We start from the raw sequence: 13,050 nt of genomic DNA on the forward strand, positions 1-13,050 counted from the left end.
GGGATAAGACTGTTCCTAAGTCACTGAGTATGGGCCTTTAGTTTCCTGCATTTCCTCTCCGATAGTGGTAATGAGAGGTGGGCATGTCCTGGATGGTAAGGGTTCTTAATGATAGATGCCCCCTTCTTGAGTTACCACCTTTTGAAGATACCTTCTTCTGAACCTGCACATTGGAGCCTCATGGACCCCTTGCTTAATGGTATTGGTCCATGGTATGAGAAAGGTTGGAGACACCTATTCTACACCAATCAGTGATGCAACTGATGCTCTCCACTGTAGAAATCTGTTAAGAGTCCATGGTGACATACCAAATCTCCTCAAACTTCTAAAAATAATAGAGCTACTAGCATGCCTTCTTGATGATTGCTTCAATGTATTGGGTTCAGGATAGATCCTCTGAGATGTTGACGCTCAGGAACTTGAAGCTGCTCACTCTTTCCACCACTGGCCCCTCGACAAGAACTGGTGTGTGTTCCCTCAACTTCCCCTTCCTGAAGTCCGCATTCAATCCCCTTATCTTGCTGATGTTGAGTAGAAAATCCTTGAGCCACGTCAGCTAACTACATGCAGGCCCTGGAAAACACCTTTGGCACTAAAAAAAATTCAGCTGATCTCATGGTGAAGTTCAGACACGCATTCCAAGAGGAAGGAGAGAAGCTCTCTGCCTACCTTTTCAGGTTAGACTAACTGCTGCATTGTTTGTGCCACAAAGGGGGCATTCAGTTGTCTGAGATAATTCAATTGCTTGAGAGTGGAGTGGAACAAGTTGGGAAGGGCCCACTGTCACAGACATGGTTGCTCTACATATTCGAAAGACCCACAAGATCCAGCATCTTTTACTGAGTTACTTAAAGAAGTTAGAGAGGAGGAAGATATGTTTGAAAGGGACTTTCAAACTTTTATGGTTTTGTTTACCCAAATCATATTTTCCCGAGACATGGATATTTATTGGAAGTGTCCTTTTCATTGTTATTCCCCATGCATTATAGAGTTATGTTGCTGTTGTCTTGTATTCTCAGTAATAGCTGAATCATTATGAGCCTATGGTGAGAGGATTACTTATGCACTGTACTCCCTTCTCATGGGAAATAAAAAAAGGTAATAAATGTTAAACTCACTCTCTAATTGAGTAAGATTATAAGACCATAAGACATAGGAGCAGAATTAGGCTATTTGGCCCATCGAGCCTGCTCCGCCATTCAATCATGGCTGATCTTTCCTTTCCCCCTCTGCCCCACTCCCTGGCCTTCTCCCCATAATCTTTAATGCAGTGGCCAATCTAGAACCATAGAAACTACAGCAGGGAAACAGGCCCTTTGGCCCTTCTTGGCTGTGCCGAACCATTTTCTGCCTAGTCCCACTGACCTGCACACGGACCATATCCCTCCATACACCTCCCATCCATGTATCTGTCCAATTTATTCTTAAATGTTAAAAAAGAACCCGCATTTACCACCTCGTCTGGCAGCTCATTCCATACTCCCACCACTCTCTGTGTGAAGAAGCCCCCCTTATGTTCCCTTTAAACTTTTCCCCCCTCACCCTTAACCCATGTCCTCTGGTTTTTTTCTCCCCTTGCCTCAGTGGAAAAAGCCTGCTTGCATTCACTCTATCTATACCCATCATAATTTTATATACCTCTATCAAATCTCCCCTCATTCTTCTACGCTCCAGGGAATAAAGTCCTAACCTATTCAACCTTTCTCTGTAACTGAGTTTCTCAAGTCCCGGCAACATCCTTGTAAACCTTCTCTGCATTCTTTCAACCTTATTTATATCCTTCCTGTAATTTGGTGACCAAAACTGAACACAATACTCCAGATTCGGCCTCACCAATGCCTTATACAACCTCATCATAACATTCCAGCTCTTGTACTCAATACTTTGATTAATAAAGGCCGATGTACCAAAAGCTCTCTTTATGACCCTATCTACCTGTGACGACACTTTTAGGGACTTTTGTATCTGTATTCCCAGATCCCTCTGTTCCACTGCACTCCTCAGTGCCTTACCATTAACCCTGTATGTTCTACGTTGGTTTGTCCTTCCAATGTGCAATACCTCACACTTGTCAGTATTAAACTCCATCTGCCATTTTTCAGCCCATTTTTCCAGCTGGTCCAAGTCCCTCTGCAGGCTCTGAAAACCTTCCTCACTGTCTACTACACCTCCAATCTTTGTATCATCAGCAAACTTGCTGATCCAATTTACCACATTATCATCCAGATCATTGATATAGATGACAAATAACAATGGACCCAGCACTGATCCCTGTGGCACACCACTAGTCACAGGCCTCCACTCAGAGAAGCAATTCTCTACCACCACTCTCTGGCTTCTTCCATCGAGCCAATGTCTAATCCAATTTACCACCTCTCCATGTATACCTAGCAACTGAATTTTCCTAACTAACCTCCCATGCGGGACCTTGTCAAAGGCGTTACTGAAGTCCATGTAGACAATATCCACTGCCTTCCCTTCATCCACTTTCCTGGTAACTTCCTCGAAAAACTCCAACAGATTGGTCAAACATGACCTACCACGCACAAAGCCATGTTGACTCTCCCTAATAAGCCCCTGTCTATCCAAATGCTTGTAGATTCTGTCTCTTAGTACTCCCTCCAATTACTTACCTACTACTGACGTTAAACTCACCGGCCTATAATCTCCCAGATTACTTTTCAATCCTTTTTTAAACAACGGAACAACATGAACCACTCTCCAATCCTCCGGCACTTCACCCATAGACAGCGACATTTTAAATATTTCTGCCAGGGCCCCCGCAATTTCAACACTAGTCTCCTTCAAGGTCTGAGGGAACACTCTGTCAGGTCCCGGGGATTTATCCACTTTAATTTTCCTCAAGACAGCAAGCACCTCCTCCTTTTCAATCTGTACAGTTTCCATGGTCTCACTACTTGATTCCCTCAATTCCATAGATTTCATGCCAGCTTCCTTAGTAAATACAGACGCAAAAAACCTATTTAAGATCTCCCCCATTTCCTTTGGTTTCGCACAAAGCCGACCACTCTGATCTTCAAGAGGACCAATTTTATCCCTTACAATCCTTTTGCTCTTAATATACTTGTAAAAGCACTTTGGATTATCCTTCACTTTGACTGTCAAGGCAACCTCATGTCTTCTTTTTGCCCTCCTGATTTCTTTCATAAGTATTTTCTTGCACTTCTTATACTCCTCAAGCACCTGATTTACCCCTTGTTTTCTATACATTTCATACAACTCCCTCTTCTTCTTTATCAGAGTTGCAATATCCCTTGAGAACCAAGGTTCCTTATTCCTATTCAATTTGCCTCTAATCCTGACATCCGCCTTAAATACACCAACCTGGCCTCCACAGCTGCCTGTGGTAACAAATTTCACAAATTCATGGGGGCGTCACGTGATGACGTGGGACTGAGACGTGTAAATCCAGCTCTCCCGCAACAAATCAGTAAAGTACCGTTTAAACAAAACAAAGTTAGTAAATATTTTCTGAAAACTATTTATAAACTTTGTAAGACTACGTTACGATATGCCTCCTAAACCGCAACAAAAGAAGTCTGCTGTTGCGAAGCAGCCGCGAGACGGGAAGAAAAAAGGGCCTACTGCAACGATGGAGCCTCGGACTCAGGTTGGATCTCCTTTGGTAGGACAGGGAGCAATGGCGGCGGTAACGGCTTCTTCGAAGAAGACACCGGAAATGCGCATGCGCAAATTGACACAATGTAAACTACAAGAACCGACAGCCACTGCAATTGAAAATGACTCAGAGTCAGAATTGGATTCTGCAGAGAACACAGATGAAGAAGAGGAGGAAGAATTGGAAGCGATTGGAAGTAAAGGAGATGATAGAGATATGAGAGAGGCTATATTGCAGTTAACAGCTGAATTAAGAAAAGTAAGAGAAGAGCTTAGAGATACGAAGATGTGCTATGATAAAGTTATGGCAAGACAGGACAAAATGGATAAGAAGCTTCAGAAGATGGAAAGAGCAATGGGGCATATGAATGATAGAGTGGAAAAAACAGAAAATGATCTGCTTGTCTGGAATTCGGAAAGAAACCGACTCTTGGAGAAAGTGGACATGTTGGAAAATTTTAGTAGACGTAATAATATTAAAATTGTTGGTCTTAAAGAAGGTACGGAGGGAGATAAACCAATAGAAATTTTTCAAAGATGGATCCCGGATGTTTTGCAAATGGAAGAGGAGGTTCGACCAATTGAAATTGAGTGGGCACATAGAGCTTTAAGACCAAAACCAAAAGATGACCAATATCCACGATCGATTTTAATAAAATTCTTAAGATTTCAAGACAAGGAAAGGATTCTACAGGCAGCTGCTCGAGCTGCCAAAGATAGAAAAGGGCCATTGATAATTAAAGGGAACAAAGTTTTTTTCTACCCTGATATAAGTTACGAACTTTTGAAGAGAAGGAAGAAATTTAACCCAGTGAAAAAAACCCTATGGGATCATGATTATCAATTTACACTGCGTTATCCTGCAACCTTGAAGATTTTTTTGCCTGGTGGAGAAAAAAGATTTTTTGATGACTACCAGAAAGCAGAGCAGTTTGTGCGAGATTCTCTGAATATTCACCAGATACAAGAACAAACCCAGGAGAGCGAGATAGATTGAAGATGAAGATTGGGTTAAAGAATGGACTTGATGGATTTTTGAAGCTGGATGAATGTATAAATATATTATTAATTATACGAGGGGGGTAAGAAAGATTAAAACTGGAGGAATATTAGTTGGGAATAGTAATACTAATTTTGTCTATATATATATAATTTTTTTTTGTTGCGGGGGAGCTGGAAGAAGCACTGATCGATTGCTATGCTAGTCATGTGTGCAAGCGTGGCTTTTGCCACGGCCCGTAAAACGGAGGGGGGTAGTGTTGTGTATCCTTTCATACACAACATTAGTGGGGGGGTATTTTGTTTTTTCTTTTTTTGTTTTTTTTCTATCTTCTTTTTTCTTTCTGCCTGGAAGGTTGGGAAGGAGACACATAGCAACATGGTGAAGTTTAAAGAGATTCCCCAAGGAACTATGAGAGTTGAGAAGATAAATAATGTTTTAGATTGGAGTAACTTTGTTAAGAATAATGACTAATTTATTGAATTTTTTGAGTTTTAATGTTAACTGGCTTAATGGACCAGTGAAAAGAAAAAAATTTTTAACACATATTAAAAAAATGAAGATAGATATAGCTTTTTTACAGGAAACGCACCTAACGGAAACAGAACATCAGAAGCTAAAGAGAGATTGGGTGGGTAGTGTTGTTGCGGCTTCATTTAATTCAAAAGCGAGGGGAGTAGCAATTTTGATCAATAAAACGTTACCAATTAGAATACAAAATGTAATAACTGATTCTGCAGGGAGATATGTGATTATACATTGTCAACTTTTTTCTGAACTATGGACTTTTATGAATATCTATGCACCAAACGAAAATGATGCAAATTTCATACAAGAAGCTTTTCTGAATTTGGCGGATGCGCATGAAAAAATATTAATTGGAGGAGATTTTAATTTTTGCTTAGACCCAGTCTTAGATAGATCAACCAAGGCTGTTATAAAATCGAAGGTAGTAAATTTAACTTTATCATTGATGAAGGATTTAAATCTGATTGATATATGGAGAAGAATCAATCCTAAAGAAAGAGACTATTCGTTCTACTCCCATAGAAATAAAACTTTTTCAAGGATAGATTTGTTTCTATTATCAATGCATATTCAACACAGAGTGAAAAATATGGAATATAAAGCAAGAATATTATCAGATCATTCCCCTTTATTAATGACAATAATAATGGCTGATAAGGAAGAAGTGGCTTATAGATGGAGGTTTTATTCAACATTATTAAAACGTCAAGATTTTTGTGATTTTATGAAAAAACAGATTCAATTTTTTTTGGATACAAATTTTCATTCAGTGGAGGGTAAATTTATATTATGGGATGCGATGAAAGCATATCTTAGGGGCCAGATAATAAGTTATACGTCTAAAATTAAGAAAGAATATATGGCAGAACTAGATCAATTGGAAAAAGAGATTACAAAATTAGAAAAAGAATCTCAAAGATATATGTCAGAAGAAAAACGAAAACAACTTATCAATAAGAAGTTACAATATAATACGCTTCAGACATATAGAACGGAAAAAGCAATTATAAGAACTAAACGAAGGTATTATGAGTTAGGTGAGAGAGCACATAAAATTCTTGCCTGGCAGTTGAAAACAGAACAAGCTTCCAAAACAATAAATGCAATTAGAACAAGGGCAAATAAAATATCTTATAAACCTCTTGAAATAAATGAAACCTTTAAAAATTTCTATTCTGAATTATATCAATCAGAATCACAAAATGATGTTAACGAGATAGAAAGGTTTTTATCACAAGTTTCTCTTCCAAAATTGAATTTGGATGAACAGAAGGGATTAGATATGCCTTTTACATTAAAAGAAGTTGAAGAGGCTTTAGGATCACTCCAAAGTAGTAAATCTCCAGGAGAAGATGGTTTTCCACCTGAATTTTATAAAAAATTTAAAGATTTATTATTTCCTCTTTTTATGGAACTAATACGTCAAGCAGAAAAAATACATAAACTTCCAGAATCTTTTTCAACAGCAATTGTAATAGTATTGCCAAAAAAAGACAGAGATCCTATGAAACCAGCATCATACAGGCTTATTTCTTTATTGAATCCGGATTATAAAATAATAGCAAAAATTTTATCGAATAGATTATCTAAATATTTACCAAAATTAATACATATGGATCAAACAGGATTTATTAAAAATAGACAATTGGCAGATAATGTAACCTGGCTACTCAGTATAATTCATTTGGCACAAAAAAGGGATGAGAAGAGTGTAGTAGTAGCTTTGGATGCAGAAAAAGCATTTGATAGATTAGAATGGGATTTTTTATTTAAAGTACTAGAAAAATATGGGTTAGGAACATCTTTTATAAATTGGATTAAAACTTTAAATTCTAACCCTAAAGCTAAAGTAGTGACAAACTCTCAAATTTCAACACCATTCCAGTTAAAAAGGTCAACTAGACAAGGTTGTCCACTATCACCTGCTTTATTTGTATTGGCGATAGAACCATTAGCAGAACTAATTAGAATTGATCCAGATATTATGGGTTTTAGAGTTAATCAGGAGGAATATAAAATTAATCTTTTTGCCAATGATGTTTTGATCTATTTAACAAACCCACAACATTCGTTACATAATGTTATCTTCTAGATTGGATGAATATGGGAAGGTATCAGGTTACAAAATAAATTGGGATAAAAGTGAAATTTTACCTCTTACTAAAGGAGACTATAGTCAATGTCGATTAGTAGCCCAATTTAGATGGCCAGTAAATGGTATAAAGTATTTAGGTATAAGACTTGATAATGATGTAAAGAATTTATATAAATTTAATTATTTACTACTATTGAAAAAAATTCAAGAAGATCTTGACAAATAGATGATATTACCAATAACATTAGTAGGTAGAGTCAATGTTGTAAAAATGAATATATTTCCTAGATTACAGTATTTGTTTCAAACATTACCAATACAATTGCCACAGAAATTTTTTCAAGAGTTAAATAAATGTGTGAGAAAATTTCTTTGGAAAGGTAAAATGTCAAGAATGTCATTGGAAAAATTGACATGTAAATTTGGGTTAGGAGGGTTACAACTTCCAAACTTTAAAAACTATTATAAAGCAAATCAACTTAGATTTATTGCATCTTTCTTCGATGATCGAAAACCAGCATGGATTAAAATAGAACTAGACAAGATAGGAGAAAATAGACCTGAAGATTTTATATATAAATGGGAATCTAAATTGATACAGGAAAAGAAAGAATCTCCTATATTAACACATTTGATTGATCTATGGAATAAAATAAATGTTGATAATGAAACACAGAAATCTCTATTAGCAAGGAGGCCTTTGTTCCAAAACAGACATATTCCTTTTACAATGGACAATCAACTTTTATATAATTGGTACCAAAAAGGGATTAAATTTATAGGAGATTGTTTTGAACGAGGTATATTGATGTCATTTGAACAATTAAAGGATAAATATAAAATATCTAATAATACTTTCTTTTGTTACTTTCAATTAAGGGCTTACTTAAAAGGTAAGCTGGGTCAAACAATGTTTTTGCCAAAACCTAATGAAATTGAAATTTTAATACAAAAAGGGAAAATTAAAAAATTTATTTCTTGTATGTATAATTTGATTCAAGAGCAGATAATTAAACAAGGAACCCATAAGTCAAAGCAAAAATGGGAATCAGATCTGAATATTAATATTGATGAAACAAATTGGTCAAGACTTTGTCTTGACAGTATGACAAATACAATAAATGTTCGACTTAGATTAGTACAATATAATTTTTACACCAATTATATATTACACCGCAAAAAATAAATAGATTAAATTCAAATCTATCTGATAAATGGTGTAATCAAGAAATTGGTACTTTTTTACATTCTACTTGGTCTTGTTTTAAAATTCAACCCTTTTGGATAAATTTAAGAATCTTATTGGAACAAATTACTGGAACTCAGCTTCCACATAACCCTGTATTATTTCTATTAGGTGATATTGAAGGGATAAAACCGAAACTTAAATTGAATAAATATCAGAAAGAATTTATAAAAATTGCATTGGCAGTAGCTAAGAAGACTATAGCAGTTACTTGGAAATCTGATTCGTATTTAAGTATGGATCGTTGGAATAATGAAATGGCTAGTTCTATTCCACTCGAAAAAATTACTTATAATTTAAGAGACAAATATGTAACATTTTTGAATATTTGGCGCCCTTATTTACAAAAGATAGGATGGCATATTTAAGTGCTCCGATAAAGACTTTGATCACTTGGGGAAAGTAACGAATAATTATACCAAATTTATTTTGAATCCCATGGAGCATGTGGAAACCTTCCAATACCCAGGCAGCTCTTTTCTTCCTTTCTTTCTTTTTTTTCTTTCTTTCTTTTTAGGTAGGACTATATATGGGGGGGGGAGGGTTAAGGGGAGGGGGGAGGGTAGATTCTATTTTTTCATGTATTCCTTTTGAAAATTCAATAAAAATTATATTACAAAAAAAAACAAATTCACCACTGTCTGGCTAAAGAATTTTCTCCTCATCTCTGCTTTAAATGGACGCCCCTCTATCCTGAGGCTGTGCCCTCTTGTCCTCGACTTCACTACTATGGGAAGTATACTTTCCCCATCTACTCTGTCTAGGCCTTTCAACATTTGAAAGGCTTCATTGAGATTCCCCCCACATCCTTCTAAATTCCAGCGAGAACAGGCCCAGAGCCATCAAATGTTCCACATATGATAACCCTTTCATTACCAGAATCATCCTTGTGAACCTTCTCTGAGCCCTCTCCAATGCTAGCACATCTTTTCTTAGATAAGGAGCCCAAAACTGTTCACAATACTTAAGGTGAGGCCTCAGCAGTGCCGTATAAAGCCTCAGCATCACATCCCTGCTCTTATATTCTAGCCCTCTGGAAATGAATGCTAACATTGCTTTTGCCTTTGTCACCACTGACTCAACCTGCAAGTTAACCTTTAGGGCGTTCTACCCAAGGACTCCCAAGTCTCTTTGCATCTCAGATTTTGGGATTATCTGAGATAATTATCAAGGTAATCAAGATTTTTGGATTATCATCAAAATAAGGAAGTAATCCCAGACTTAGATAATCTTTCAAGAACAAGGGAGCTGAACGGGTTGAAACCTTGTCTCCTCAGTTCTTTCAATTCACAGTTTGGAGTGCTGATAGAGATACTCACAGTTTCTCAGAATCATTTGTTTTGAATGTTTTGGGTGGTGGTGGTGGGGTGGGGTCCATAATTATAGATACAAGTGTGCAAAACTCACAGGCATGTAACTTGCATTGATGTAATTGGAAGAGCTGCTATCGGGCTGCTGGCTAAGTTTAACCCTGGCGGCATCGTCTGAAAGAGAAAACCATGTCATTGGAATGAGCAACACACAGTAAATGCAGTCTCCTCAATGGAATAAGAAGCCATTTTATGCATCAACAAGTGATGAACTGTCCTTTGTAACCTCCTGATGGTAACACCTTTGACAGATACATTGGTACTGACAAACAGTAGTAGAACATTTGGTCCCTTACACCTGTTCATTTACCCACCTTCTCCTTATGTCACTTAAAATCTTTGGTGTGGTACAGTAACATTTTTACCCAACTACCATCCAAACAGAAGCGAGAGCTTGAACACCAGAGAAGAATGTTTCTCACTGTCTACTTTGATCTGTTTGCTCAAAGTTCAAAGTAAATTTTACTATCAAAGTACATATGTGTCACCATATACAACCCTGAGATTCATTTTCCTGTGGGCATACTCAACCAATCTATAAAATAGCAACTGTAATACGATCAATGAAAGATCAACCAGAGTGCAGAAGACAACAAACTGTGCAAATGCAAATATAAATAAATAGCAATAAATAATGAGAACATAAGGTAATGTGATAAAGAGTCCTTAAAGTGAGATCATTGGTTGTGGGACTATCTCAATAGGTGGGCAAGTGAGTGTAGTTATCTCTTTTGTTCAAGAACCTAATGGTTGTGGGTAGTAACTGTTCTTGAACCTTGTGCTTTGAGTCCTGAGGCTCTTGTACCTTCTACCTGAAGGCAGCAGCGAGAAAAAAGCGTGGCCTGGGTGTGGGGATCTCTGATGATGGATGCCGCTTTCCTACGACAGCGTTTAATGTAGATGTGCTCAATGGTTGGGAGGGCTTTACCCATGATGTACTGGGCCGAATCCACTACCTTTTGTAGGATTTTCCACTCAAAGGCATTGGTGATTCCATACCAGGCTGTGATGCAGCCAGTCAATACACTCTCCACCACACAACTATAGACGTTTGTCAATGTTTGCTGTTAATTTTTAAAATCTTCATTTAAATAACACTATAAAGCCAGCTTTTTTTAAAAGTTTAATCTCTAGAGGAGTTCAGGACTTACTTCTGGTGAATCTAAGGTGACCTCCCAGGTAGGCCTACAGATTCTTCCACAGGAATGGTCACTCCCCTCCAGGTGCAGTCTCACTAGAGAATTATTTCACTATTTCAGAGCATGGATTGGGAATAAATGAAAAAGCAATAATGTGACCATGAAATTATTGCATTGTTTTAAAAGCCCACCTGGCTTACAATGGTGCTTCAAGGAAGGAAATTTGCCTTTCTGATCTAGTGTTTTCGCCTCACAGAATTGGTTCAAGCTTTACTGATCTCAGAAACTGACTCAGCAACTCATTCAGTTTGTGAAAAATTAAAATGGACAGTAAGTGCTGGTCTTGCCATCGATGGTACACATCTATAAATTTCAGATCTAAGCTTATTTTGTATCAACTATGGATAGCACAAGAGCATAGCCAGTAAAGTGGTTGTCTAATGGCTCCAGCATTGTGGGTTCAAAACCTGACCTCCAGTGCTGTCTGCGTGGAATGTTCACATTCTGTTTGTGAACAAACTGGTTTCTACCAGGTCCTCTGGTTTTCTCCCACATCACACAGCAATGTGGCAGTTAAAGCAATGCTATTGCAGCTCGGGCATCGGAGTTTGGAGGGTAATCCCGGCATCCTCTGTAAGGAGTTTGTACCTTCTCCGCATGGAATGCATGGGTTTTCTCTGTGTATTGTGGTGTATTACATTTTTGTAAAATATTGGATGAAGTTCTGAACTGCTCCAAATCACACTTTAACTCTTTGGGAGCTCGCAGTGTGTAAGGTGTCTGTGCAAGTTTGTTAACTGTTTGCTGATAGCAGCTGGAGTCTTCCTTGGCCTCAGGCACAGTGACATCAGGATGTCTGTTGATGAACATGAGTTGTTTGAATGAAAGAAACCATGCTGGGTTAGTGGCATGAGAACAAAACATCAAATAGTTTGCCTGGCTCTGTGTGTCTCGCTATGCTTGTGGATTGAACCCCTGTTTATTGAGGCACCTTTCGCTCAGTTTTTGGGACCTCATCTAGACCGAAGAATCGCGATCGGTCAGTGCCTAGGACCCAGACCTGGGGTGGTTTCACTAGTTGGAATACAGGGTTCCTCCGACAACAGCGACAATCAAATCCCCTGATGACGGCAACAATCGAGAGGTGACTAAGAATCATGAGCCCTGAAATCTTTGTGGAAATCTTTGTAACTTACTACATAGTATTGAGTGTGGTTTATTTGTGCTTTCTGTTTTATGATAATAAATTAGGCTCAGGTTACTTTGTTGAGCTTGTATGCTTATTGCCACATCTCCTGGACACTCGGATTGGTTTGCGTCTTTCGGGTCTGATCAACCCAGCTCATTACACTCCGAGTGCTCTAGTTTCCTCCCACAATCCAAAGACGCACCAGTTAGTAGGTTAATTGGTCATTATAAGTTGTCCTGCAAGCTGGCTGGTGGTATAGTGTCATCTGCACCAGATTTTGAGGCAAGTGTTCCCGGGTTCAAACCTGGCCGGCTCCTTGCATGCTTTCCATCTGTGCTGGGTTGAGCATCGAGCTAGCAACTCAGCCTTGTGAAAAAACAAGACAAAAATGCTAAAGGAATGGCAAAGGTTGCTATGCGATGCGCTATGAGGTATATAAAAGAACAACAATAAATTGTCCTGTGATTAGGTTAGTATTAAACTGAGGGTTGTTAATGGACAGTGTGGCTCAAAGGGTCAGAATTGCCTATTCTGTGCTGTATCTCTAAATAAAAATAAATTCAAAATTAAAAATCCCAAAGATATGTGGGTTACTGGGTTAATTGGCCACTGTATAATACCTATAGTGTGTGGGTGAATGGCAGACGCTGGGACCCGTTGAGGGGAAAGTGGGGGAAAACTATGAGGGGATTGCTCTGTGAGTTGTTATGAACTCAGTGGGTTAACTGCCTCCTTTATTGTCAAGAAGTATGAAACTAATATTTGCTAAGGAAAGTGTCAAATTGTTACCACTCACTGCAGGTCAAGTTGCAATCAAAGTCCTAGCCCTAATGTTTAAACTGTT

General features: G+C 38.0%; 1 protein-coding gene across 2 annotated transcripts in view; it reads right to left on the bottom strand.

Annotated features, from left to right (window-relative positions):
- LOC140204762 (receptor-type tyrosine-protein phosphatase H-like) overlaps positions 1-13,050 on the bottom strand; it is a 113,423-nt gene that overhangs the window by 19,735 nt on the left and 80,638 nt on the right. For both annotated transcript variants that reach the window (XM_072271525.1, XM_072271524.1), the window contains one exon: positions 9,916-9,992. In XM_072271525.1, the coding sequence (XP_072127626.1) occupies positions 9,916-9,992 (77 nt within the window). The remainder of the gene's footprint in view (positions 1-9,915; positions 9,993-13,050) is intronic.

The sequence above is a fragment of the Mobula birostris genome, chromosome 11 (assembly GCF_030028105.1).
Source record: "Mobula birostris isolate sMobBir1 chromosome 11, sMobBir1.hap1, whole genome shotgun sequence".
Lineage (NCBI taxonomy): Eukaryota > Metazoa > Chordata > Chondrichthyes > Myliobatiformes > Myliobatidae > Mobula > Mobula birostris.